The 27,855-nt window shown below is 41.2% G+C and overlaps 1 protein-coding gene across 4 annotated transcripts; it reads right to left on the bottom strand.

Moving 5' to 3' along the window:
• On the bottom strand, positions 1–27,728 carry zgc:113054 (uncharacterized protein LOC541322 homolog). Of its 4 annotated transcripts, none has more exons than XM_047348252.1 (11): positions 25,802–27,714; positions 25,064–25,253; positions 23,184–23,275; positions 22,863–23,095; positions 11,957–12,193; positions 11,806–11,880; positions 11,509–11,725; positions 10,247–10,455; positions 7,788–7,860; positions 3,236–3,353; positions 1–1,756 (listed from the first exon to the last, which is right to left on the bottom strand). In XM_047348252.1, exons 1-11 carry the CDS (start codon positions 25,815–25,817, stop codon positions 1,561–1,563), a joined length of 1,656 nt encoding a protein of 551 aa, XP_047204208.1. In that variant the 5' UTR covers positions 25,818–27,714; the 3' UTR covers positions 1–1,560. The 4 variants fall into 4 exon arrangements, 3 of the variants coding, with proteins under 3 accessions (XP_047204208.1, XP_047204209.1, XP_047204210.1); XM_047348253.1 differs by lacking the exon at positions 25,802–27,714 and adding an exon at positions 25,634–25,654; XR_007035517.1 differs by lacking the exons at positions 1–1,756; positions 3,236–3,353 and adding exons at positions 3,360–3,716; positions 3,806–6,418 and having other exon boundaries at positions 25,802–27,728.
• Positions 27,729–27,855: the final 127 nt, after the last annotated feature.

Raw genomic sequence — 27,855 nt, 5'->3', positions numbered from 1 at the left:
TTATATCAAAGCCAGTAAACAAAGCAACTTTTATTCTCCTGTTTTAGTGAGAGAAAGTGCCTCCGTTGTGCATTACAGCTCCAAAAACGGCCTTTAACTTTATTACAGACAAATTGCTTTGGCTACATTCAAATATAAACTCATAAACTGTTTATTTTAGTGACATTTAGCAACATTTATAATTACTGTCATTCAATCTTTTGTCTGATTTACCAAAACAATAAAACAGTACAACAAAAACCTGTATCTTGTTACATATCAGGAACAGTCCATGTAGCCTTGAAAAATCATTCATACTCATTGAGACCTTGTTGCCACATTACAACCACAAACCTGAATGCATTTTATTAGAATTGTATTTGATAGACCGAAACAATTAGTGCATAACTGAGAAGTGAAAGGGATATCGTACATGGTTTTCAATGTTTAAATAATATATATTGGAAGTGTGGTGTTCTTTTGTTTGTATTCATCTCCCCTTAGTCAATACCTTGAAGGACCACCCTTTGCTGCAGCGGTTACATCTGCAAATCTGTTTAGGCTTCAGTTCCTGAAAGATAAATGTCTCAGCTCAAGTCTGTCTCAAGGGTTTTGCAGCCTCCACCCGGTTTTCTCATTGGATTATCCTGTATTTTAGCCCCACGTTATCAGCTTCCCTGTCCCTAATGAAAAAAAGCATCCCCAATGATGCTGCCACCCCCATGTTTTACAGTTGGGATAGGAATTTTATGGGTGATGGCCAGTGTTTGTTTTCCCAACACAAATAATGTTGCGTGTAGGCTAAATTTGGCTTTGGCCACACATTACTTTCTTCCACATGTTTTGCTGGGTCTCCTACTAGGCTTGTCGGAATTTGTAAAAGGGACTTTTTTTGGCTTGCTTTCAGCAATGGATTTCCTCTTGCCACACTGCCATAAATGTGAGATTTTATGATGTGCCAGTATTCTCCCACCTGATTATTTCTGCAGCTCCTCCATAGTTACGTTTTCTAATGTTCTCTTTGCCTGGCCTGCCAGTTTAGGACTGCCATGTATCGGTTGGTTTGCAGTTGTTCCATACTTTTTCATTTATTAGATGAGGGATGGGACAGTTCTCTATGAGATTTTGAAGCTTGGAATAATTTTTAATAACCTGACCCTGCTGTAAACTATTTAAACTAAGAACATATCCCCACAGCATTGCTGCCACCACCATATTTACATCTACTAATAGAGTGACTCCTAAGGTAATTAGTTGCAGTGTATAGTGTCAGAGTAAAGAGGGTTACAAGCACGCCACACTTTCCAGATGTTTTTCTTGCACAAGTCTCTCACAAAACATTCCAATAAAATACAGGATTTGGGTTGTAGCGTAAAAAAAATATGTCCACAGGTATGAATACTTTCACAAGGCACAGTATAAAAATTTTTATGTTGGCTGTTTTGATCCATTACAATTGAGTTTTACCATTTAAGACACCAGACAGAAAAGCAGTACCCTGTAAAACTCTTCATATTTCTGAGTTTAATTCTAGGAGAGCCAAGAGAGAGAAAAAAGTTTTCAGCTCTTCGTGTGCTGCTTCTACCACAGACTTTGCCCACCCTCTATGACTAAGTTATGCCCTGTCATGTAGTCAGAGACGTCAGATGCCAAGTAGACCACTGCGGCTTGCAGGTCTGTCACTTGAGCCAGTCTACCAGCAGGAATATCTGACAGCCAGCGCTGCACCAGAGGCCTCAGATCCTCCGAGTGGATGAGAGGGGTGTCAACAATCCCCCTGAAAAAGAGAGGGAGAGAGAGGAGAAGAAAAAAACATACAATGAAATCAGAGGCATCACAGTGCAGAGCCAGGAGTGACAGCGTTGTTTCAGAGGCACCACTTCAGTGACATAAATAAAACCAATTATCCCGCAAAGAACGGCCGTGACATGGCATCTCTGATATTTACCATGGGGCTGGGGGCACTTTATTGACTGGCTCATCCAAGGAGGAGCCCACAGGTATGATGAGATGTCTGGTGTAATTTGCTTACAGCCCTTTACTAACTGTGTTCAGCTCCCTTATGCTTAGGCTTACATTTCTCAACTGAAACTGAAGCTTTAGCATCTTTTTGGGTACAATTTACCAGAAAAAAGGGACTTTCTGCCCCTGAGCTCATCTCAAACCAGACATCCCTGTCTCCCCCATCTAGTCACATATCACAGAGCTTCCATCTGAATAAACATGTCAACACGCGTGTCTCCACCTATTATGAGGCGACTTCTGACTCCCAGCGCAATTAGCGTGACAGTGACTAAAAGCCATAAAGCCTGAATCATTGTTCAATCCATCCCACCGCCTTGATATAGAATTCCAACATTTGGCTAAATTAACGCTTCCATTGAGCACGTGTGACACCCTGGTTAACATATTCCACCTCAATTATATTTCTCTTCAGCTGCCCGGTTATCTGGAACCTTTCCTGGCAATCAGAGGTGCTGTTTTCCCTCAGCCAATTTTCTAGATAATGCAGCTTATCACCGCTGCGGCTAAAGTTGCCAATGGAATCGAGCTCCAGTCAACCTCGCGAGGGCTAATTGTGTCCCTTTTTTATGCATATTTGCCGACCGTCACTTCAAAGAAATCAGCGGCCCATTGAGACACCCTGTTAGAAAGAGGGTGGGGAGGGGGGAGAAGGGGTTAGAGAAACAGAATTGCTTCTCTGCAAATTAAAATTAGCAAACAAGCCTGTGATAAATAAAGCTGATCGCATGTGTGCGAGGGCTTTGTTCTGGGGCTGTGACTGGGCCTGGTTTGCCCAGAGTTGCCGGACGGATTTGCCCCAGGATGGCTGGGCTAAGGGATGCTCCACTTAGCATCAATCCCGCTCCTCTTTCTCGCTTTAACAGACAGATGAAATAAAAAAAACTCTTCCTTTTTTCTCCTCTTTTTTTCCCACCTTTTCAGAGGCGGACATGGACTTCAACAAGATGTCATTGTTGCAGCTACAGTTTTGAGTGAGGTTCCGAATCTGATTCCCTAATTGAACAGAACAATCAGAGCAAGTGCTTGGTTGATTCATCCCTCAAGACGTCATCTAATTAAGCGCTGATGCATTGTGCTCGGACGTAAATTAGCAAGTCGCTCTCAAAGCGGAGCTCTTCCTCTCAAAGCAAACACGCTAATCACCGCTTCGTTTAGCCGCTCGGTCCCTCACAACAATCAAAAGGTGGAAAAGTGTTTTTCAGCCCGTAAGCAAAGAACAGTGTGCACTCACGGTGAGATGCAGTTGACACGCACTCCTCTATCGATCCATTCGGTTCCCAAAGTCTGAGTCAGTTTGACCACACCAGCTTTGGAAGCGTTGTAAGAAAGCTGCTTCTGAGGATGGGGGACTAGAGAGAGGCAAGAAAAGTTTATAATGTTAGAAGTTTTTACAAGGAGACACCTTACAGACTTGTTCATATAGAGATAAACCGAGCCAATCAATCAAACAAGACGTTTAAAAAAACTTCCTTTTGAATTTCTGATCAAACAAAGGTTACAAGAAACTGGAGTTACTCGATAAATAAAGAGGTTGTGTTTGTTTTTGTTGTTTTGCAGTTTCCAGAATCAGAAATATCTGATTATATTACATTAGGGCATTTCAGAACAACCTGCACAGGCCCATTCAACTACAGCAGGTATCTTCTCGCAGGGCTTCCAGGATCCACACAGCATGTCCTGTTTAAGTCACGCCATGTGTTGGCTTTTCATGCCTGCTTACAAGTTAATACAAAAAAAAAGAAATGATGACCAACAACATATTAATTATTTTTGCCATGTGAGAATATAAACACTGGCTAACCTTTAGTCGCTAACGACGCTAACATCTCCCTTACAGGTTTCAACTGGCCTTGAAATGGCCTTTTGACTGGTTCTTAATGAGTCTGGACTGTGCTTCGTCATTTCCAGGTCAAAATCTAAAACAACAAAACTGACCTAGATAATTCTACACCGAAAAGACAGACAGTTTGAGATTTATAACTATTCTTCTGTTGATGAAAACAGAAAAAGACGATTTTTAATTTACAATTAGAGCATAAAATATACAGAACTATTTAACACCGATGACAGACTCTTGAAATCACAAGGGTGTGATTCATGAAATCTTTACCCTGTGAAAACAGAAATAGGCATTCTTTGTTTTCTTTAAACAATATTCAAATATTGTCTCTTCACATTCTAATGCTCAATGTTAGACAGGTAAAACTGTCCACAAAATGACTACATTTTATGAAACGACCAGTATTAAAAATGTAAATAAAAGCTCCGATAGAAACGATAGAGACACTCTCCTAAAAAGAGCTAACAGCATTTGGCTATATATTAAGGCATGTAGGTTCATGTGCGCGGTCTTCCATTCGCTGCTGGGGACTCTGCGGATGAAGTCATGTAAAATTAATTGCTCATAATGCCCAGTTATGCTCCGTCCTCAGCAACAAAAGCGGGGAGCCATTTGTTTGCCCTGACCATCACAGATGCTGCACACTGCATGGGATGCCGAGACAGGGGCTCATTTTCTGCTGGTTGATTAATCATCACAAGGAAGGCTCCAAGTTACATACAACTTTAGTAGTTAACCTCATCACCCACCGATCTGACTGCCAAATGGTTTCAGTGTGAGACCGGGATGATAAATACCGGCCAGCTGTGGAGAGGTAAAAAAACCATCTAGGGGAATAAGGCGGCTGAAGCATTCAGTATACATTGTTCAGTTAAAATGTGCATGATAGAAGTAAAAAGTTAGGAAGCGATGAAGAAATAAATGGAGGGATGATGACACAGGTGCTGCGAGCAGAGCCGAGGTGGATCGCACAGGAATGTGGGAGGGATAGCAGTAGTGAGTTTGGGTTGGGCCGGATGAGGCCAGGCTAGGACCTCGGAGGAGCAGGCGAGGAGGAGCAGAGCCCACGGCTTACACACAGATTGAAGGTGAAATCCGACTTATCAGGACAGGAAACAGAGCTCAAAATGCCTAACAGCACTAATCCTCGCTCAAGACCCGATGATACGGCCCCGAAATACCATTCAGAAAATGCCTTCATCCTTTAAATAAACCTGCATTGATGTTTTCGCCGACTTAAAGAGCAGTAATCCCCCAAGGAAGGGAAAAAGAGGTAGAAGGAGCGCCTTCTCCAAAGCCCTCTTTAAGATTCACCCTGCTACTTATTGCCCATTTCTAGTGGGAAAAAACATGCTCTTTATCGGGCACGACTTTACATTTTGAATTCTTCTGAGCAGATAAGAAGTTCAAATGATGCACTCTTCTCGCTGAATAAAGCTGCCATCGTGGAGCATTTTGCTATGCAGCTGAGCTGTGCAGGTGAGAGGTAGCGAGCCATTAATCCGTCACGAAGAACATCACACAGCCTGAAATGTTTTTATATATGTACAGAGCTGTGAAAAAAGACTTGCCTCCTTATAGATTTCTTCCTTTATTGCTTTTTCGTCATTTTTTTATTTTTCGGATCATCAAACAAATTTTAATATTAGACAATGATAAGACAAAATACAGTTTTCGCATTATACTTTTATGTATTAAGATAAAAAAAAAAAAAACCAACCTGGTCCTATGGGATAAAGGGATTGCACACAAAACCTAATAAGTAGTTGTTCCACCCTTTGCAGCAACTGCCATCAAACGTCTGTGATAACTAAGAATGAGTCTTTTACATTACTGAGGAGGGATTTTGAGCCACTCTTTCTTGTAGAATTGTTATAATTTAGCCAAGAAAACTAGGTGGAAGGGTTCAAGAATGGACAGACTGTTTAAGGCCATGCCATAGCATTCTCAAATATATCTATGTCAGGACTTTCATTAGACCATTCTAAAACCTGTTTTTGAGCCATTCAGAAGAGAACTTGCTTGTGCGTTTTGGATCATTTTCATTCATCAGTTCCTGGTTCCATCTATCACAGCAAGTCGTTCAACTTCTGAAGCAGCCAAGCAGCTCTAGACCATCACACCACTACCACCACCTCATTTGATTGCCGGTGTGTTGTCCTTTGCCTGAAATAATATCTGCATGTCAGATGTAACAGAAAAAACCTTTCAAAACATTTTACTTTTATATCATCAGTCCAAAGAATTTTTTTCACAAAAGTCTTGGGTATTATCAAGATGCTTTCTGAGGAATGTGAGATGGACCTTTATGTTCTTCAACAGTGGTTTTAATGACATCATTGACTGTCATTTTTGTCCAGTCTCTCTTTCTTAGTGCTGAATCTTGAACACTGACTCTAACTGCAGCCAGTCAGGCCTCCAGCGCTTTAAATGTTGTTCTGGCTTCTTGTGTGATCTCCTGGATGAGTCATCAATGCTGTCTTGGAGTAATTTTGGTATACCAGCCACTCTTCAGAAGGTTCAGCACTGTTCCACGTTTCTCCATTTGTAGATAATGCCTCTCACTGTGGTTTTCTGGAGTCCCAAAGCCCTTGAAAGATATTCCTAACCCGTTTCCAGACATATCGATTTTTAGTTATTTTGTTTCTAATCCGTTTTTGATTTTTAATTATTTAGATCACGGCATGATGTGTTTGAGATATTTCAACTTACTTCATGTTGTCAGACAGGTTCTTTTAATTTTTTTTTACTCTACAGGTCTCGCAGCCCATATGCCTGGGTGTAGAAGGGGAACTGAACCCAAAACAATTTTTTTTAAATGATTAATATGTAATTTAGTGGAGGGTAATATTTTCACATTGGCCAGTTTGGTTTGGTTTGTTTCCCCTAGTTAAATGAAATTATCATTTGAAAACTATTTTTTGTATTTAGTTTTTTGATAAATAAATATTCAATAATCTGAAATATGTAAAGTGGTATAAAAAGCAGACGTCTTTAAGGAGGGAAATAATTGTACATAAGATTAGATATTTTTTGTCCAGAGGTGACTGAAGAAAGGAAGAATAGAGCTGTGATGGTCAGAATGTGTGTGCGTGGTTTTAGGAGGGCACACACACACTCTTTTAACCAGCAGATGGACAAAAAGCTGTCATTGTGCATTTTAATTGGACGTTTATAGCTGCATTTCTGGCTTCCACTCAGTTCGTACGGCTCCCATCTGATTACACATTATGACAATATTATAACAGATGTCCAGAGCGATAAAGTAAATTCCTGAAGGACTAGACGTAATGCGAGTAATTGATCATTTTCTTAACGCCTGCCTCTATTTACCAGCAATCTCTTATTTTACTGATTGCCCCTGCAGTCGGGACCGGGGACCATATGGTACTGGGTTTTACTGGCGATTTGAATATACTGCTGATGAACTGTTGCTGCTCCTCCGGAGTAACCAGTTGGAGAGGTGTGACTAGACTCTCGCCAAACTCTCAAAGTGTCTTCTGCTGCTCGAACGAGGCCCCCGGCGCAAGTTGGTGTTTTTTCTTTTTGCCTCTGCACAGGATCCCTCCCCTCCCAAGTTGGACCTCAGGTTGCCTTCCACATCCTCCACACGCTCCGCAGAGAGGGGATGTTTATTATGATGCAAAACCGCCTCAGAGAGACGCAATCACAACACTTTGTGTTTCTTATCGTAAGAGGCGGTGGATGCATCTTATTGGAACCGCTGAACTGGAGTTAAACCTGACTAATCCTGTTTCAAGTTGGCAGTAAGAGCCTTGTAAACAGACAAAAACTGCAACCTTTCTACTTAGTTTGATGTGTACACCCTCCTTCCTCCCATTTTTCTTGGCCCAACGCCCCACGCCAAATCGAGAGATTAAATGTCGACACCGAGCGGCTCTAGAGAACAAGAGAGAGAAAGGAGAATAGAATCATTACTCACCTATTAGACTGGCCATGGAGGCAGTGTTGATAATCTTTCCGTATCCCTGCTTTAACATCACTCGACCTGCCGCCTAAGGCAAGGATTCAGGGGGGAAGAGAGACCTTATTACTACAAGCCGCACCGAGAGGCTGAGCACAGATCAACAGGAAAACATGTAGTTTCATCACAGAGTTTTTTCACAGGAGGCAGGATCGCTGTTGAAAAGGATCTGTAGATTTGTAGGTTGTGCATTTAAATGTGCTGTGGTTACAACTAAAGAAGAAGAACATGCACATATTTATACTTTCATTCCTTTACCCTTTGATTGGTGATTTTGTGCAGTCCTGGCTGTGATAACCCTGAGTAAAAAATGCTTTCATTGTATTTATACTAACATATGAAATAAAATGTTAAAAGTGATTTAACAGCTTTTCCTTATAACTGTGTAACTTAACATGCTAAGTACTACATTTATAATAGGTTTAATAATAGTTTTCAAGTCCTCACTGCACAGAACATTTATTGACCTGCCGATCCCACTTTTAACTGAATTAGAAGTTTTTTTTCCCCAAAAGAAAAAGGAGAAACAATCTGCTGCAGGTGCCTCAAAAGAGGGAGTACTCTAAATCCAACAAAAAAAAAAAATCCCCATTCATGCATCAAAGCACATATCCCTACCGTCTAAAAACTAATTAATAAACTCAGAAAAAGATGACATTCTGGGACATTCTTGTTTTTTAAGTATTTAATAAATGAAAAAACAATTGGCCAACTGATTGATTCATCTCAGGACATCAGCTGTTAATCAGTCGGCCTACCCGATCTGGTAGCCAGCCTGCAGTCAGCTGCCCAACAGGCACCACCGATCATAGATTAACAGCTTTAGCTTTAAAACAACTTAACCTTAAAAGTGATGTGTGGTGCACCATCACTTTCACCTGTCTGGGATATATGTGGCTGAACATGGCCAGAGAAAAAGGAAGTGGCTTTCTTTTGAGCCAGCTGAGTGGCAGTGCACAGCAACAAGCTGGTATGGGGCACTGCTGTATTATTCTGTGCTTCAGACAGTCTAAGAAAATTAAAGGACTTTAAACCATAGAGATTTTAGCAATTTTGAAGCCAGACTTTTTAAAACCTCCATATAACTTAATTACTGGACTATGCTTATTGCAGGATAGTTGAACTGGACATAAACCAAAAGTAAACCCCCCACAACCAGGCAAATTTTGAAAAATGTGCGCCAAGAGTGACAATGAGCAAAGGGTGGTAAAGAAGGGGTGTGGTCAGAAGGACGACGGAAAGTGGCAGCACCCCCCTCATTATCTGATGTTTAGAAAAGTTCTGTGGAGCCCAGCGGGCCTGAGTCTGATCAGTTTGAGCTGCTGGCTCAAGGCGCTGACTCAGCGAAGTCTGAAGCCGGCGATCCCGAGGCAGTAGAGGAATTGCGACACCTGACTCGCTACAGGGGCGTGTCAGAGTGATGGTTTTACCCGAACGTGTGGACTGTGACATAAATAAGTACCAAGCTGTACCGTTTGAACAAATAGGAAAATTCAACTGCAGTAGCCACCGTTCAACACCAAGAGGGCAGCACTAAGACAAATATCAGGACCAACGTTGCAGAATTATTATCTTGTAATGCAATGGAGAAATATTAGAAAAAACATTCGAAAAATCAGACTTTTGCTGTTTGGCTACTTTTTTCTGTTGGGAAAAAAATATCCTACGTTAGGAAACCATAGTTTCAAACAAATTCACTGGTGTCACAGTTATCGATGCCCCTAACAATTTAACTAAAGCATTAATGTAATTTATGCTTTACACTAAGATGATCATGGTGTCTAGGATTTCTTATGATGTTATACCATGACTTCATGGTATGGGAATGATCTAAAAAACATGCCTGATTTCTTTTAGGCCCCTCTTCAAAATGGAAAAGACAAAAAAACATGTCAATCAAGAAAAACAGGTGTGTGTTGTTCTTCATAATTCAGACTAAATTGCCTAATCAAATAGCTATTCATCTAACTGGGCCATTTTTACAAAACAATAATTAAAAAGTGTTAAACAACTGGAACTGTGAAAATCAAAATTTTAAGAAGATTCGAACCTATCTTGACGCCATGCACAGCGAGGAGGATGGCAAGGGATGTAAATAAAATTACAAAGCTCATGGAAAGGTAACAGAAAATGTTTCCATGTGTAGCTTCGATACTTCAAAGATTCATCAGAAGGCTTTTTAAAAGAACTTTATCAGAGGAACCAACAAATACACTTGAATCAAAATATCAGAGGTTCTCTGTCAGGTTCTTGGCATCTAAGCCCAACTATGTACTGTCACTTTACCTCTATAAGCTAGAGTAATTTTTTTGAGTGCTCAGTGATTAACCCAAAAACCTAGACACTGATTGCTAAAATGTAGCCCTCATGATTACACAAAACCACCACACAGTTTAACTCAGCCGTCCTGCACACACCTGACAGCACATGAACGTCCCCCTCAGGTTTACATTAAAGGTCTGGTCCCACTCCTCTAAACTGGTGTCTTCGCTGGCCGAGTTCTTGTTGATGCCAGCGTTGTTGCAGGCGATGTGGATCGCTCCCCATTTAGAGACGATGGTGTCAACCATCCTCTGCACGTCGTCTGACTTGCTGATGTCAGCTTTGATGGGAATGGCGTGGACGCCTGGAAAAGGGAAATATGGACAGTTTGCTTTTGATAAGAAACATTAAAGAATTTATCTATGGGATGTTTCATTCTATAAAAGAAAAACAAAATATTACACCACCACAGGCACCAAGGAACCTACAATTTAGCCTTTAGTATGCTGCCATCTGCTGGCCAAAAACTAAATCTGGTAACACAATTTATCATTAAAAATACATTTTAAAACTGCAATTATCATCAAAACGTGGTCAGTTGAAATGTATAAATTTTGAAACTACCTACTGCTAAATGTTCAAGTCATTACATTATCCCTAGCATAGAGCCCGTTTACCCAGTTTAGGTCCACTAAGACACTTCCAGGGACTCAAGGATGCTTCATTTTCCTTTCAAAGTGTCATTTAAATATTTCAAGTGCCTCGTACACAAAAGGAGCTTTTACCTGTAAGGGGTACTGTTTTATTTCAGTCATGACTGAACAAAAGCAAAGTGAATTTACTTGCATACCACACAGTTCACCTCGATGTGAATAAATGCGACTTAACATAACAAAATGTGAGAAAAACTTACCTAAACATGACTAAATGAGACTAATCGTGACTGAATGTGACTATATGTAATTTAATGCGACTAAATGTGACCAAACACGACTAAGCTCGACTACACGTGACTAAATATGACTAAATGTGACTAAATACAACTAAATGTGACTAAATAATACTCAATGCGACTAAACATAACTAAACGCAACTAAAAGCAACTACATGTAACTACATGGGACTAAACATGACTAAATGAGACTAATCGTGACTGAATGTGACTATATGTAATTTAATGCGACTAAATGTGACCAAACACGACTAAGCTCGACTACACGTGACTAAATATGACTAAATGTGACTAAATACAACTAAATGTGACTAAATAATACTCAATGCGACTAAACATAACTAAACGCAACTAAAAGCAACTACATGTAACTACATGGGACTAAACATGACTAAATGTGACTAAGCGTGACTAAATATGACTAACTTTTACAAGACAATTCCCTTTAACGGCCATGCTGCTCACCTTTAAGGAAGAGCTCCTTAACCACTGCCTGAGCTTTGGTGCGGTCCATGTCCACAACAGCAACCTTGGCACCAGCCTCACCCAGGGCGTGAGCAAACCCTCGGCCGATGCCCTGCCCGCCACCAGTCACATAGGCTACCTTTCCATCCAGGCGCATTCGATTTAGTATGGAACGACCCTGGACGCCACGGAAAACTTCGTCGTCTGTTATGTTAGCCTAACGGACAACATCCAACACACAGGCATGCTTAGTGAGAACCATACCAAGAGGAAGGTATCAACGAAGGCCAAGAGTACCTGAGACAGCAAATGTGTTGAGGCCACAGATACACGCCGGATAAGGCTGATACCATCTCTGAGAGGGACGATGACCTTTCAAACAGAAGGAGGAACATTACCATTAAAAAGGATAAACAATCAAACACTTGAATGTAGTACAGAGGCATACCTGCTCTACCCGGGGATCATTTGCAATAAACTGGTTGAACTCTCGAAGCGCCAGGCCGTTGCTATCTGTCGTGTCTTTAAGATAAACCTTTGCTTTGAAGAGCGAGTTATCGACACATATAACCCCTTGCAATGTCAACAAGTTGTTGTCCATGATAAAGTTGTAGTAGTTGATATAATTACTCTTGTCTGCATCAATGAAGACCATGTCAAACTGGTCACCGGCGGCGACTAATTCCTGAAAAAAAAAAAAAAATTACAAAACTGGCAGGTGTCCCCTAAGTTAATCACTGACCAGTCTGCTTATGAAAACAAAGTGACACAGCAAACAGTGAGCGTAAACGTAAGGAGGTGTAGAAGTCCAGCAGTTCATTCCGTACCAGGTTATATAACTCTTCCAGAACATGTCAAATATTTTTTTCATTTTGAAAAAAAAAATAATAATAATAATAACTGCTTTTTAAAACAAAAATCTGGGAGGCCTGACAAAATTTGGTTTATCGATAAGACTCTTTTGAAATCTAAAACTTATGGTTTTTCACTCACTGGGCTGTAACCTGCCTTAAAACCCCAAGAATGCTGTGCAATTAAACCAGTTCTTGTTCAAGAATAATTTAGAATTCAAAGATTTCTTCGATTAAGCAGATTTGTTTTGTTTACTTTCATGTAAATACATTGATTTCTTTATTTTGACTGCAGTCACATATAAATGGTCAAATACTGTGCTGAATCCAGATGCCAAACTACACTTCTAGAAGTATAAAGCATGTCCCACAAAAGGTCATTTTAAGGCTACTATACATTGAAGGTGCGTGATTTCCTGGGTTTTGAGCCGCCTGTGAAATCACATGTTCTGGTTTAATTTGTTCAGTGTTGACCTCAGCTTTCCTGTATCTCTGTGGGATACCTTTGGAGCCTTCTCATGGTATTTATACATGACAGCCATAGAATGTGTACCAAAGGCAAACATAACCACTGAGTCACATGGCTTTTGAACCCAAGTACGTGGATGTGATGGATCTGACCAAGAACGTGAGATGCCAAACGTTGGCTTCACCAACTAAGAGTTAGAGTGTGTTTTAGCTGATACAATGCAGCTGCATCCATGCATTCACATCAACACCGTTGCAAACTGCTTACTTCACATTTTACGTGACACATAGCCAATGCGCATTAGCTAATTGGTAACAAGGGACTTGAAGTGACCTTTACAACATTATGCAAACTGCAAATGTACAACTAGGCCTCTGTCAACTGGGTGGGAACATATCAAAATAATGAACAAATTTAAAAAATGCGTATGTTAATTAAGGGTGAAATTATATTTCTCAAGTCTGAGTGAATTTTATAGGCCTCACATATGTTTTTTTTCTTTTCTATTCAGCATACCATTTAGAGTAGCTGGATGCCTACGTGTGCCAGGGCAGCTCTGCTCTATAAAGAATACCAGGAGATCGTATCCTAATTGCTTGATTGACTTTATGAAATCTGAGTTGCATCTGGGATCAAAGTAGCATTAATAAAACCTAAACCTGTGTTCATATCACCTTCAACCTTTTGGATTATTTGCATGGGTGTGTGAGTTAGCTTGTCATGTTGGGGCCATCCATTTTGGTTGCACATTTTGACACACGCAGCTCAACAGACGTCGCATCTCTGACATCACTGGGAGCATAAACCAGCTGAGATGCAGAGCTTTGTTGACATTTCCCACCTGTCTCACAGGACAGCGCATCGGAGGCGCATATCTGGAGAGACAAAAGCTTGCAGGCGAACTTTTGCTCCACAAGGTCATGCCCGGAAGAGCTTGAAAGCTGGAAATCTGTCTGATACGAGAAGATCAGGAGATTTATTTACCGATCGAAGACCATGCCGACACCCGACGCAGGTGGAAACCCACAAAGGTTCTATGTCCAAGGAGGTGAGTTTTCCTCCTTATGTAATGCAGTCGACAAACGGTTCATCTTTTCCCCTCCTGAACGGATGAGAAATTACCGTTTTTTTCTTTAATTTGATCACGGACGCGTGATCCCCCGCCCCTCCATTTTTCTTCAGACCTGATCCTCAACCGGTGGAGAGCAGAAATCAACTTCAAAGTAATTTCGTTCTTTTCATATTAAACCGGATAGGTGCATTTAGAAGTCTGGGCAGGATGAGGCAGTTAAAGTGATGTAGGATCACCAGTAGTTAATCTAAGGTATTATCTTGTTGCATGCAATACTGATTGAATTATGTTATGCTGAGCTGTGTTTTGATTTGGTGCGCAAGCGCTGCTGAATTGTGCGTGGTTAATGTTTTGTCCGGCTGATCTCAAATCAGCCAGGAGTTAAAAGTTGGACTTTTAAAAGTTTTTCATTCAAAGCAACTGTGGTCTGGGCCTCGCCCGACCACTCCTTGTTCCAGTTTTATTGCTGCAATCGAGACATCAGCACCAGGAGGACTTCTCTTTCCATTTAACTCAAATTACACATTTTGTCCATAAAACTACTGGTTTGATCTTCATAGACGCTAAATGCGCATATATATTTTTCTTTTATTATTATTGTTAGGTTGTTATTGTTATTCCCTTTGTGTAGAACAGTGCTTGTTAGTTATGTCATGGTTTTGTACCAGAATAATGGTATATCAGGATTATTCGGCTTCAATAAATCTTCATATATATAATTAAGAGAAGCGTTTGTGTTTATTTCGCAAGAGTGATTTATCTGTCAAAACAAGGTCGAAGTTCCCCCACCTTCGGAGAAGTGGTTCAATAAACAGTGACAGTTTGTGGTTTGGTTAATAATTTGTAATTATTAAAGAGCTTTGAGCCCATAATCACAACACCAGAGGACATCTCTGATTTCTATTTGTAAGTAATGATTTTTGGTTAAGAAATTAATATTTTTTCAAATTATGATTTTGAATTATAATTCTTGATGAATATTAACTAATGAATAACCATAATCCTTACATAATTGGCATCCCTGGATGGGCCTTAAAATGACAGATACCACTGTTGCACGAAATAATACATTTGTGATATCCTGGAAACTCTGTTGTGAGATTTGGTAAAATTTTGCAGTTGTAAGCTGGAGGATGTATCTTGACTAATATTGGCTCAATTCTACTGCAGAGAAGTAATAATATACTCCAAATAGTAATAATAGTTTTTCTAAGGTGCTTTTGTGGACGCAAGGTGGACGTTTTGTGTAGTTTATGGTGAAATTCAATGTAAATTGCCAGCTTGTCAATGCAAGCCCTGTTGGTTTAGAGCTGTAGCGCAGTCAGCTTGTTGCCAGAGCAACCAAAACTTCCTGGCACAGTAGGAGGCAACCTCTCCCAGTCAGGGAGGAAGCAACTCTGATGGCCATTGAGTGAATTGCTGTTGCAACAGGATTTTCTCCACTGCAGACAGGCATTTAGTGCCACCTTGCGGTTGCTAGTGAGAATTACAGTTGCTGCCACAGAATTTAACTAATTTGATTAGTTTTATTAACACAGGCAAATAATTCCATCACCGATGATCAAAGGACATAGCTTGAGTTAAAATCAAGTTATTGATTATTCATTGCCACTTCTGCTCTGAAATTTATGTATTTTTGCTGGGTTTTCTTGTGTGTGTGAAGCATGTTTTAACCAGACTCGCATAACTAACTTTAGTTGTCTAACTTGATTGGCCCTACAAGAGAGTAAATAACCCATAGTATGCATCACTAATATCCATTTGAAGCTAAGAATAGCATTAAATGTTTTAGTTTTATTTATACCACTTTAAAATTTTATTTTAAAATTTGGGTTTTGTTTCAAAATATTTTTTGTGTGTGTTTTGCTTGATCAATTCCATTAAAGCATAAACTTGGGTAAGCCACAGTTTGAACGGTCAAACCTGTGTGCCCATTTTAAACAAACCTATACACCTGTAAGATATATATATATGAATCACACAGCTAGCTGAGTGCTTAGTCTGTTTGTGTTGCTGCTAATTGATTTTAGCGATCATTCAAAACTAAAGAGCTTAGTCTGTTTGTGTTACTGCTAATTGTCACTACTGGCAATTTTAGTGGTCATTCATAGCTGAACAGCTTTGTTTGTTGTTGTGCATTTTGGCCAAAGATGGAGAAAACATCCCAGACTGCAGCTGGAGATGTGAGTCAGGAGGGCCCTACAGAAATGCAGGCACAGCAAGCAATTGGAGCTTTGATTTTATTGTCATCAGAGGAGCGTAAAGCTCTTAATGATTATAGCAAGGATACAGGAATTGCTCCAGGTCATTAAGAACCCACCAAAAGACACACAGGTGGCCGATGTGTTGGGACAGCTCACTCTTTTATATCAGCAAAGGGTACTTTTGGAAAGAGACCAGTGTGTTAATCTGCAGTCTATGCTGAATAATGCTTTGCAGACAATAGATGCAACTAGGTGTGAACTGTTAGAAGAGAAAGAGAAGTTGGGAGCAGCCAGAAGGTTGGAGGTAGCTGAGCGTAGCCAGGACACACCCCTATCCCCAGAGGACTGAGGGGTGGAGATAAATCCTGTCTCACAGGTTGAAACCTCTGAAGCTGAGCCACACGTTCAACACCCTGAGAGAACCTTCCACTCAGAGCTGGAAGACGTAGAATCTACTCTCCAGAGACAATCTTCCAAAGCTAGTGGTTTTGCCCACACATCCACAGAGTCCAGAACAGGTATGAGTAGGCAGATTAGATTCAGTGGTGTGGTGTCCCACCCCACTGTAGTAGACAGCCATGAACAATACCTGGCGGTGGACCCACTAGAAGTAAATGGTTCAAGTTTTAGGGGCGAGCAGCCTTCACGCTTGACTTGCAGGACCCTGCTCTACAATCCCTCATCTCCGCCAAGGCGACAGGAGAGCCGTCTCGGGGATTCAGTTGGTTCATACCGCCCTCAACCGCTGCCCAGGACTCGAGTCCAGGGAGCACAGGGCCCACCATTGTACCATGAGCAGCCTCCAGTGCCTCCCCCAAGGGTGAAGGTTGATGCCCTGACACACGAGGGATGCAGCAGGAGTAAACCTTCAGATGATGACTCAGATGGGCCAGCACCAATCCCTGAGAGTGGATCGTGCACACGCCAACTTGAGTCTCTTGCCCAAGACATAAGAGCATTTTGACCCTAATAATGAGGAATCAAACACTGATGATTATCTTAGGGAAGTCGAACGCTGCCTTTTAGACCTGTGCTGCCCATCAGCACAGGAAAAGCTGAAGCTCATCTGGAAGACAACATCCAGGAGCGTCCATATTTTCATGGAGAGCCTGCCCCCTGCTGTCCGAGACCGTTATTCAACCCTCTGCAACGCTTTAAGGGAAGAATATTCTGTGTACACGGACCGGGCTTCCACAACACTTGGTGCTTTGGCTATCCAGCAAAATAAAAGCAAAGCACCCAGAGAGTATTACCAGCGCCTGAGAGCCGCTTACTTCCAAGGCGGTAATGCTCCCAGCATAGAGGAGGAACATGCTTTTAAATCATTATTCCTCCACAACCTTCATGAAACCGTACGTTACGATGATACTATGTACTGTAAAACAAAAACCCTCACCATGCAGGAGATCCGTAAATACGCTCAGATGGCATGGGAAACACGTGCAAGCCCTACTAATGGATCAGAAGGTGAGGCTAGAGTTTTACAGGTGCACACAGAAGAAGACAGTCTTGCGTTAGAAGGCCGAGAAATGCCTTCAAACAGAACCCATGTTAAGAACAGGTTAAGGGAACAACGTATGTTTGGTCAGCTGGACCGAGGGACTGGTACTGAGTACCAGCCACAGTCAAAGTTGCCGGACCACTTCCGGTCGAACAGACGACCTGACCATCACATGAGGCCCAAAGGTAAGCCTGATGGTAAAGGTTGGAGTCAACATGCAGGATGGAACCTGAGGAGAGAGATGGAGGTTGCATCCGCAAGATTCTGACAGAAGCAGTGCGCCAGGCATGCACCCAACCTCCACCATCATTAGAGGCAGCTGACCATCCAGTGAAACCGGATCTAAAACCCCAGCCAGCACGACTGGGCGTGGACCCAGTCTCCACAGCCATCAGAGTCTACTTGCACGGATGGGGAGACAATCCTGGTAAACTCCAAGAACCCCTTGCGACCTTTCCAGGAGAAACACAACAAACCACTTTTCCATGGTCCTTAAGTAAACTGAACCAAAATTAACATACAGGTTACCTACACTATCTCACCAGTATAGGAGGACATGTCAAACTGAGTTTCCATTTTAAAACAGGATCAGATATCAACCTGATGGGCTCAGTCTTGTTCGAGGCGAGTAGAGCCATGCTCTCCCTCATTAAACTATTTCAGGCTGAAGCTTGCGATGTAAGCATCACCAGCTGGGTGGAGATGGACATCACACTCAAAGACATGACTCTGGTGCACCCCTTCTATATGTGTACATTGAACACAGAGCTTTTCCTTGGTAGCCAGGACCTGCTGGACTGGCTGGCCCCACTCATTGACTGCCACCAGGACCAACTCTGGGTCCAGGCGGAGGTGCAAAAACCACTGGGTGCAAGCACCAAACCATCCTTGGTGACAAACCAGGTTGCCAGCTTAGAGGAGCCCAAAGAACCTCTCAGGCCCTCGTCAGTGCCAAACAGGGGCACCTCTGGGTCACAGTTGCACCCAGCCACCCAGAAAACTCCTCCCAGATGCAGTCATGCATCATTTCTTCACTCTTTAAAGAACCCAGGTGTGAAACCTCACAACCCCAAAGTGGTGGAAGATGTACACCTGGAAACCATATTCATACCAGAAGTGCTTCTAGCTTTCTGGCAAGAGAAATTATCAACTGGTAGAGAGCTGTATGACCGTGTGTGCCAGGCACAACACAGCCACACACTCCTCTTAGCAGACAGGCTCCGCGCTCTCCTTAAGACAGCCAGAGTGTGCTCCAGTGTGCAGATTGGCATCAAACAGCTCTCCCATGCTTTCAGCATTGTTCCAATCGACCAAAGGGGGGTCACATTAGCCTACGCCCATTACTCTCCTGTAGGGGGCCATAGGAGCTACAAAGCCACACTCCACACCCTCCAACAGATGGCGTAGTGGCCTCCAACGTCTCACGACACTCAGGTCTACATCCAAGGATGCTTAACCTGCTGCCAGTTTCAACCATCCCAGCCAATCGGTCAACCTCCGCTTCAGCGAAGGGGGGGTTACATTACTTTGGTTCCACCTTCAGACCAACTGGGTTGAACCAGCTCCAAAATTAGCAGGAGGTAACAAATTCCTCCTAACTGTGACATGCAGCTTCATTAAGTCAGCACCAAATGACACCATCATCCCAGCTGCTGCTCTTTTGCTGAACCAGATGAAGTTCTACATCAAACTCTCCTCCCCAAGAACAGAGCTTGTCTGCTGCTGCTGAATTGTGCGTGGTTAATGTTTTGTCCGACTGATCTCAAATCAGCCGGGAGTTAAAAGTTGGACTTTTAAAAGTTTTTCATTCAAAGCAACTGCGGTCTGGGCCTCGCCTGACCACTCTTTGTTCCAGTTTTATTGCTGCAATCAAGACATCAGCACCAGGAGGACTTCTCTTTCCATTTAACTCAAATTACACATTTTGTCCATAAAACTACTGGTTTGATCTTCATAGACACTAAATGCGCATATATCTTTTTCTTTTATTATTATTGTTAGGTAGTCATTGTTATTCCCTTTGTGTAGAACAGTGCTTGTTAGTTAGGTCATGGTTTTGGACCAGAATAATGGTATATCAGGATTATTCGGCTTCAATAAATCTTCATATATATAATTAAGAGAAGCGTTTGTGTTTATTTCGTGCAAGAGTGATTTATCTGTCAAAACAAGGTAGATGTTCCCCCACCTTCGGTGAAGTGGTTGAATAAACAGTGACAGTTTGTGGTTTGGTTAATAATTTGCAATTATTAAAGAGCTTTGAGCCCATAATTACAACACCAGAGGACATCTCTGATTTCTATTTGTAAGTAATGATTTTCGGTTAAGAAATTAATTTTTTTTCAAGTTATGATTTTAAATTACAATTCTTGATGAATATTAATTAATCACTAATCATAATCCTTACAGTCACCTGGAATTGTTCCAATGGTGAGAGGAGCAGTAAGCTCGCAGCACTCAGTGTCCAAAAGCAGCAATGGGCAGGTAGCCTCGGCTCCTGGAAGCTGCAGAAGCTCCAGGCAGACAGATACCAGGAACCAACTCTGACACGTAGGCAGGTCATCAGCAAAGCAAAGGAGCAGCAGCCCCCAAGCAAGAGAGGCACAGAAAAACACAGGGTACCAAACCCTCCCGCCCAACCCTGCTGCCATGTCCCCCAGTGGAGATCAAGCCCGCAACCCGGCCATACGGGCAGCCAGGCCCCCAGCAGTTGAACCGCCCACCACCAAGAGGAAAAAACACCACCCAACCCCCACAAGCGGCCCAAACCTGACAGACAGGCATCAGCAATTCACAATGGCTAGGACTTAGAAAGACCGGGATGGGGGCTATCCCAATCAGATAGCCCCAGGGAGGTCAAGGGGCCGAGACCCCAAGACATAAAAGATATGAATAACTTGAAGAGCTGAGAATACAGAGACTTGTGAACCATTACCAACGGTCAACCTGATTCATCATATAAAAATACAAGCATAAAAACTTCAATATTTAGGCAAGTTAAACCTGGACTGTAAAACACAGCTTGTGATGTATAAAACATTTTATTCCAGTTTAAAAGTTGGGGATGTGTAGTTTACTTAAAACATTGTAAAAAACCTGACTTGTCTCATCATTGGGAACCCAGTATTGTGTATTGTCTGACTGTTTGGTGAGCTGAATGTATTGTCACTCCCTTAAAGTATATTTATTGCAGCCAGCAAAAAACTCTTACTTCTGCTCATAATAAAAATTGTGCTAAATGCCCATATGCCCATATCTTGAGCAAAATTTTGCTGAAAAAATTTAGGAAATACAACCATGCTGTCTCACTAACCTATCTGGAAATGCGGTTAAAAGTGAAAGGTGAAAGGTTATCGTTATGATTATGTCCACTTATCTAAACGTGACTGAAATGTTACAGTCAAGGGCATTAGCTAAGCAAGCCCAACCTTTAATGTGTTTTTTTAGGCTAATTCTGGCTAGAACATTTGAGACCAGTTCTCTACCTATATTTAGGGCTAAATAAGGACATGACCTAAATAGAAAACACCCAAATTATCAGAAAAAGCCTCATCCAAGGTCGCTGCCCAGACTATTTGCTTCCAAAATTCCAAAAATCCAGTCCCAAAGCAAATTCTTTAGGTGACCCTTGCTCGATTGACTTGGTTTGTTATACACCAGATGTTCTGTGTTGGGAAAGAACATTGATCACTGTCTGTTCTTTCTAAATATGTTTCTCCATCAACCGAGCAAATTTTGTCTCATGCAGTCCAACAAGAAACAATATTAAACTTAAGGTATTGTTTTCAATTGGTTCTTATGGTTTCTTAATTGACTGATAGATTTCATATCTGTTTGCACAAACCAGTTGGAACCATGCTGATGATGAGCATAAGCCCACATTTACTACCTAAAGAGAAAAGTAAGTACACCCCTTAATTATGTAGCTTGTAGAACATCCTACAGCAAGTGGTTGTTTTATGAATTACTTCTCAAGTCTTCCACATCATTGTAGAGGAAATTAGCCCGTTCTTCCTTTAACAATATTGTCTTGTTGCCTTATTGACTCAGATTAGACTGAGCTTTAGCTGTTGAACAGTGGCCTCAAATATGTCTCCAGAATACCTGCAAAGAGGATTTCATGTGTAATTTAATGTCTGCTAAATTTCAAGATCCTATAGCTGGAATACAGGCCCAAATAATCACCTGTCAACCACCATACATGACAGGTGAAAGGAAATGTAGGCTCCAAGTTTGACCAAAAAATTGTGATGTATGGTCAAACTTTCCTACTTTGGTCTAATCTGTCTGAAGGACATTGCTCTAGAAGTCTTATGCATTAGTATGATGCAATTTTGCGAATCTACATTGTGCTGTTTCCCCTAGCAACCTGTTCAAACAAGCCTAACCGTTCAACCTTTTGCTAATTCTACTGTCAGATATCCATTGTCTAGACCCGCCTGTCCTTGCAGGGTCGAGGGGGTGCTGGTGGAAGGGCTGGTGCCAATCCCCAGGGTGAGTGTACTGTCATGAACAGTTAAAATTATACAAGCAAAGTGAGGCCTGTAGGGTTTGAGGTGTTGCAGTTTTTTTACACACATCTAAGGATTGTGCATGTTGACCTTTGGCTGAATATGTAGTGCACTCCTGGAAAAATGTAAAGTTTCAGATTTTTGTTCTAGCTTACACTTCAATTTGTTTGGAAAGGTCCCTGTATTCCTTCCACGTTTATTGGGTAGCAACAACTGCCTTTCCAAGGTGATTGCTGATCTCTTTCCCCCCTGACAGTATATTAACACAGACCTATATGCTCCAAAACACCAAACTGGCAAAACCCCTTTTATAAAGATGGTCACATTTGTTAATAAGGCACCTGTATGCAACTTACCCTCCTAAATCGTATGGTAGCAGCAAGGATGTACTTAGTCTTTTCCATAACGTTATGTCCTGTCATGGAAACCTTTTCTCTAGACTGGATACGTTTATGAGGTCAACCCCAGAATTTAACTGCATGGGCCCTATGGGAACACAGTTCAGCCTAACAGGTAGCACTAATAGAGTTTAAAAAAAGCTTGCTTGTGAACAGGTGCCACAGTTTAAATGGAAGCACACTAAGTAGCAACAAATGATAAATCTCAAAAATCTGGACTGCATAGAGGCATCTGCATATGGACCAGGAGGACCATTTGAAGATCTGTGGCATATCAATGGAATCCCTCAGAAAGTCAATGGGAGAGTTACAAAATGACCCTTAACTCTGACAGTAACTGTCTCTCACCTTTAGGGTGTCCATGGCAGGTCCAGTCTTGACGGTTATCTTTTTACCATGTGGGGACTTGTCGAAGATGGGCTGAGCGAACTCTTTAAGGTACGGTTCTAACTCACAGGCCACCAAGCAGCCATCATCCGGAAGCCCCTCTGCCATGGACAGAGCTCCATAGCCGGTGAACATCCCAATCTCCAGGACCCTCCTAGCATGACTCATGTGAATCAGCATCTTAAGTGCCTGGCCTGCCATAAAGCACACCAAGAGCATATCATAATGAAACATGCGTGGCAGCAAATTTAATACTAATAAATGTGCATATAAATGTCCCACCCTCAACATGGCCAGTGATGCACTCCTTTGGAAGCTGAAACTTAGTCTTTCCCTCCTTAAACACTTGGTCCCAGTCATGAGACACCGTCTTCCTATCATAAAATATGCATAACTGTTTTGGCATCATAGACACTGCCTTGCAAAAATATTCACACCCCTAGGACATTATCCTGTTATATTATCTTACAACTACAAATATTAGTGAGTTTTATTTGTATTTTACGTGACAAACACAAAGCGGGGCATCATTCTGAGATGAGGAGAAAAGTAAACATGGTCTTCCAAATATTGTACAAGGAAAAATCTGAAAGGTGTGCTGTGCATTTCTATTCACACCTTTAAATACAGTCCCAATAACAGAGTTTAGATCTCCCCTAATTAGTAGGGTGAAACATGGAGGTGGGAGCATCACACTGCGGGGCTACTTTTCTTAAGAAGGGACAGAGAAGAGAAGAGGTATTAGAAAGATGGATGAAGATATGGGTTGCTCCGATATTTCCATTTCAACATTCCACACTCAATTTTATTGATTTTTTTCACCAATGTTTATGACATTATGGGCATATGGCTCCAAACTATTTGCCAAGTTGGGTTGTCCCCCCACCCCCCTCGGACACACTCAAATCGGTTAAAATGCTTAATACTGGAATTTCCTGGATAGAATACAGATCCGGGAATTAACAGTTTTATTTCAGAATGAATGTAATGTATCTATTAGTAACTCAAAATCTAAAATGATTATTGTTAGACAAACTGAATTTATGATGTGGTAAAACAAAACTAAAGGTGATCATCTGAATATAAATTATTATAAAAAGCCTTTTTAGTTTTCCAGAAATTAGGGTTTGTATCTTTAAGATAATGGATTAAGACAAAGTCTGTAAATTTTTCCCATATACAATTGTCATGTTTTCCTTTACTCCAGAGATGGAAAATGTAAAGAATTTTAATTCCATACTTTTCCAGACTGTCCTGCAAGAAAGCAAAGACCTCAACTGCAGAGGTCCACAACACATCTAGGTGATCTGTTGATAGGACAACTATTAGGAGAACACTTGACAAATCTGGTCTTTATGTAAAAGCATCATTATGAAAACCATTGTTGAAAGAAAGACATAAGTAGTTCAGTTTTTAGCTTACCAAAATACATGAAACTCAGCGGAACTCTGGAAGTAGGAACTCTGGTCAGATGAGACAAAACTTAAACTTTATGGCCTAGATCCAAAACTATGTATGGAGAAAACCTAACTCTGCAAACAATCCCACAGCAAAACATGGTGGTGGCAGCCTCATGGTGTCGGGATACTTTTCTTAAGCAGTGATATGGAAGCTGGTCAGAACTGACTGGAAGGCTAATGGAGCTAAGTAACAGGGCCATCGAGGAAGAGGTTAGCAAAGGGCTTGAGACTGGAGACAGGGTTCATTGGCACAGAATGTCTGAATACAAATGTTTGTAACACTTTTCTGATTTTATTTGTAAAACACTGGTTGAACCAGGTATTATTGTCCTTTCCTTTCACCATTTAATCAGTAGTTAATCTAACTAAATATGATGGTTTTTAACTATATGTCCATTTCAATTAGTTTTTGTCTTTTAACTGATGTTTTATTTTAATCATGTTTTAATTTTTCTGCTGTTTTTGTGGAACACTTCGATTTTTTTTCTTTAAATCTGTGAAAGGGGCTATAAAAACAAAATGTACTTACTTTATGTTAGTCTAGTGCGTTAAATCCCATGAAAACACAGTTGTTTGTGATCATAACATAAATTGTGAAAAGCTTTAAGGGGTATGAATACTTCTGCAAGGCCCTGCATTTCACACAGGAAACACTTTTATTTTCAGTTGATCAAGTGCAGAAAAAAAATAATAAACTCCTACTCATAAAGCTCTGCTAGATGTTCACTTTCTTTGGTGGTCATCTTCTCCAAGTAGTCATCCAGTCCGCTGGCGATGTCCAGAGCCTTCTTCAGGTGAGTTTTCAGTTCCTCTGGAACAGCAGCACATGTTGCAGCTATGCCCTTAGCCTTTGTCAACAGATCCACTATGACTTCCACAGGGGTGTCAGGAACTAGGAGAATCACAAGAGCTTGTCAGCTAACTGACTTCTGCTGGTTTCTGCAGTTTATTTCTGCAGCGAACATCATACTGACACTGTAAGGTAATGCATGGCTGCAGTGCTTTATTCACTACGAAGCTGACGTGTCAAGAACAGTGTATAACGTATAATTTACTGAGATAAAAGGCATTAGGTGCGCAGATTAATCTTTAAACATATAGCAGAAGTCTAAACACATGAAAATATTGCAAATTATTTTCGCTCACTGTTGCTCGTCAATGCAAAACCTAATATACTCAAATACAACTCTAAAATAGTTTATTAAAATATAATAAAAAATAAGCGATCAGCGAAGTTTATAACTAGAGTGTAACTGAATGCTGATGTTTTACTCATCGTAAGCAACTGCCAGTCTTAAACTTCACTTGAACACAGACTGGACTCTCTCTGGACTCCCACAGTCAGAACTCCTCTGACCACTCGATCAGTGCCTCCTTTGACCCCCTCTCGGTGCAAAAAAAAAAAAAACAAACAGAAAAAACGTGGAGTATCAGTCTTACCTTTTTCGTGCAGCATGCTTAGAGTTTATGGGCGGGACGGTTCCTGCTGCTGGCAGACACGGCAGGTATATACGTGCTACGGGGTTTTAGAGATTTCAGTTATATCATGGAACCCGCAGAGGGGAGGAGGAGTGACAGCTGCCTCTGTTACCCACAACACGTGAACGCGACCATTATCCAACTCCACGTGACACGTGACGGCTTCACTCGTGGAAGCACCTAGTCTGAACACATCCAGTTTTCTCCACGGGCATCGATGACGTATTATATAGCCATGTCTGGTCACGACTCTGCCCGGGGGCTGAATGTAAACCCAGTTTTTTGGGAGAGCTCCAAACGTCTAATGAGTCTTGCATGGTGTCTGCTTTTATAACACACTGCTTATGACTTCTTTGCTTAAAAATATTCGACAAAAAGTTTGCTCTTCGTTTAAAGTCTAAACACAATGACAGAAAAGACTGAAAGAAACGTTTAGGTTTTATAAATATTTGGGGCACAGCTGCTGCCAAAAAAAAACATGTAATTATGTCATAGAAAGTTAATGTCAGTTATTTTGCAAGTTCAGTCTGAAACTTCATTCCCTGAGAACAAGTCTTATCTACACAGACACATGTTTGACTTCAACAACAAAAAATTTAGGAGTAGGGTTCGAATATGTATAGATGTAGGACTGCAATATTGTAGCTTTCAACACTGAGAGTTGCAACAATGAGAAATAATATTTCAAGATTACACTTATAGAAGGAAAAACAGTTCATGTTCCTACTATCTCTCTCAATCCCAAGGCCACCAGGTCACAGGATAGATGTGACAGAAGTTTAATATTGTGCTTAGATGTGATACAATCTCATAAATGGTCAGAAATTGAAACAAAGAAAGTATTATGTACCTGAGTCTCCAAGACACACGTTAAAGGCCTAAATCACTAAATTAATTTTAACTTTTATGTACATATAGCTAAACTCCAAATCTGTGACTTAATAAATCCTACTCACTACTTTTCATTAACTACCAAAACAAACTGCTTGACTGTAACTTCTGCTATGTCACTGGAAGTTGCATACTATTTATCCTAGAGCAACACTGACAGAAATAAAGTGAATAATATGTATTAAATGTGGGCATCTTCTAGAGTGAGGCGGAATATCTTATTGGCATGCAAAGTGTCATAAGGTGGTGGTTTCTTGCAGGAACAATGAAGGACTTCGGAGGCACATATGAGTTGAGCCATTTTAATGATAAAACAATAAAGTCACATGGAGAAGAAGGACACAGAACATAGACAGGGGGTTCAGGCGATAACAGACATGAACATACAGGCAAGAGTAGAAAACATTAAATGGGGAGAAGTGAGGAGAAAGGCATGGCAAGCAGGTGAGAGTTATCAGGTGAGAATGAGTAACAGCTGAGATCAAAGAGGGGAGATAGAGATGATGGAGGAAAGAAAATGAGAGGAACATAGAAACACTAGGAGAAATCTTACAGAAATCTAAATGCACACGGATACAAGTATGTACAGGAATACAAAAATAAATTAAGGAAAGAGTAACTAGAGAGCGCAAAGAACAGGGAAGAAACAGAGATCAAACTAAAAAAAAACAAACACCTACAGATTGTGAAACAAAGTGCAATATCTTGTGCAGCCCTTATGCAAAAGTCAGTGTGTTGGTTAAACTTTACTTCTGAATCAGTCTTTTTCATATAGCATGAACCAATGGAAGTTACGCTGTAACTATGGTTCTGTGAATTGTGGTTCTGTGAATGAATGCCAGTAGACGTAAACAAAGTGTATATATCTCCTTGTGCTCCGCGCAGGTTGAGGTTTTATGTAAAGAAAGTCACGTACTTGACGTGCAACCTACATGGCTGCCGTGTCTATAAGTAGCACCTGGGGGCTACGTCCGGTCTCCTAGGATCTTCTCGCTGAGTAGAAGTTCCAAGTGACCAGTGTGACTGGCAGTCATCCCAGAATTCACATAACCATAGTTACACTGTAACTTCTGTTCTGTTTCATTCCTTCCTGACTGTGAGTAGCAGTAAATAAAGTGGATGAC

The sequence above is a fragment of the Girardinichthys multiradiatus genome, chromosome 20 (genome assembly GCF_021462225.1).
Source record: "Girardinichthys multiradiatus isolate DD_20200921_A chromosome 20, DD_fGirMul_XY1, whole genome shotgun sequence".
Classification (NCBI taxonomy): Eukaryota; Metazoa; Chordata; class Actinopteri; order Cyprinodontiformes; family Goodeidae; genus Girardinichthys; species Girardinichthys multiradiatus.
The sequence above is the reverse complement of the archived record's forward strand: the minus strand, read 5'-3'. Positions and strand labels throughout refer to the sequence as shown.

Bases quoted from the DNA above. Each gene is read 5' to 3' on its own strand.
- zgc:113054 (XM_047348252.1), bottom strand. The intron at 12,194-22,862 runs GTGAGAGACAGT...TTTTTTTTTCAG, and splicing joins CTGCCATGGACACCCTAAAG to GAATTAGTCGCCGCCGGTGA. The intron at 10,456-11,508 runs GTGAGCAGCATG...TCCCTTTTCCAG, and splicing joins TAAGGAGCTCTTCCTTAAAG to GCGTCCACGCCATTCCCATC.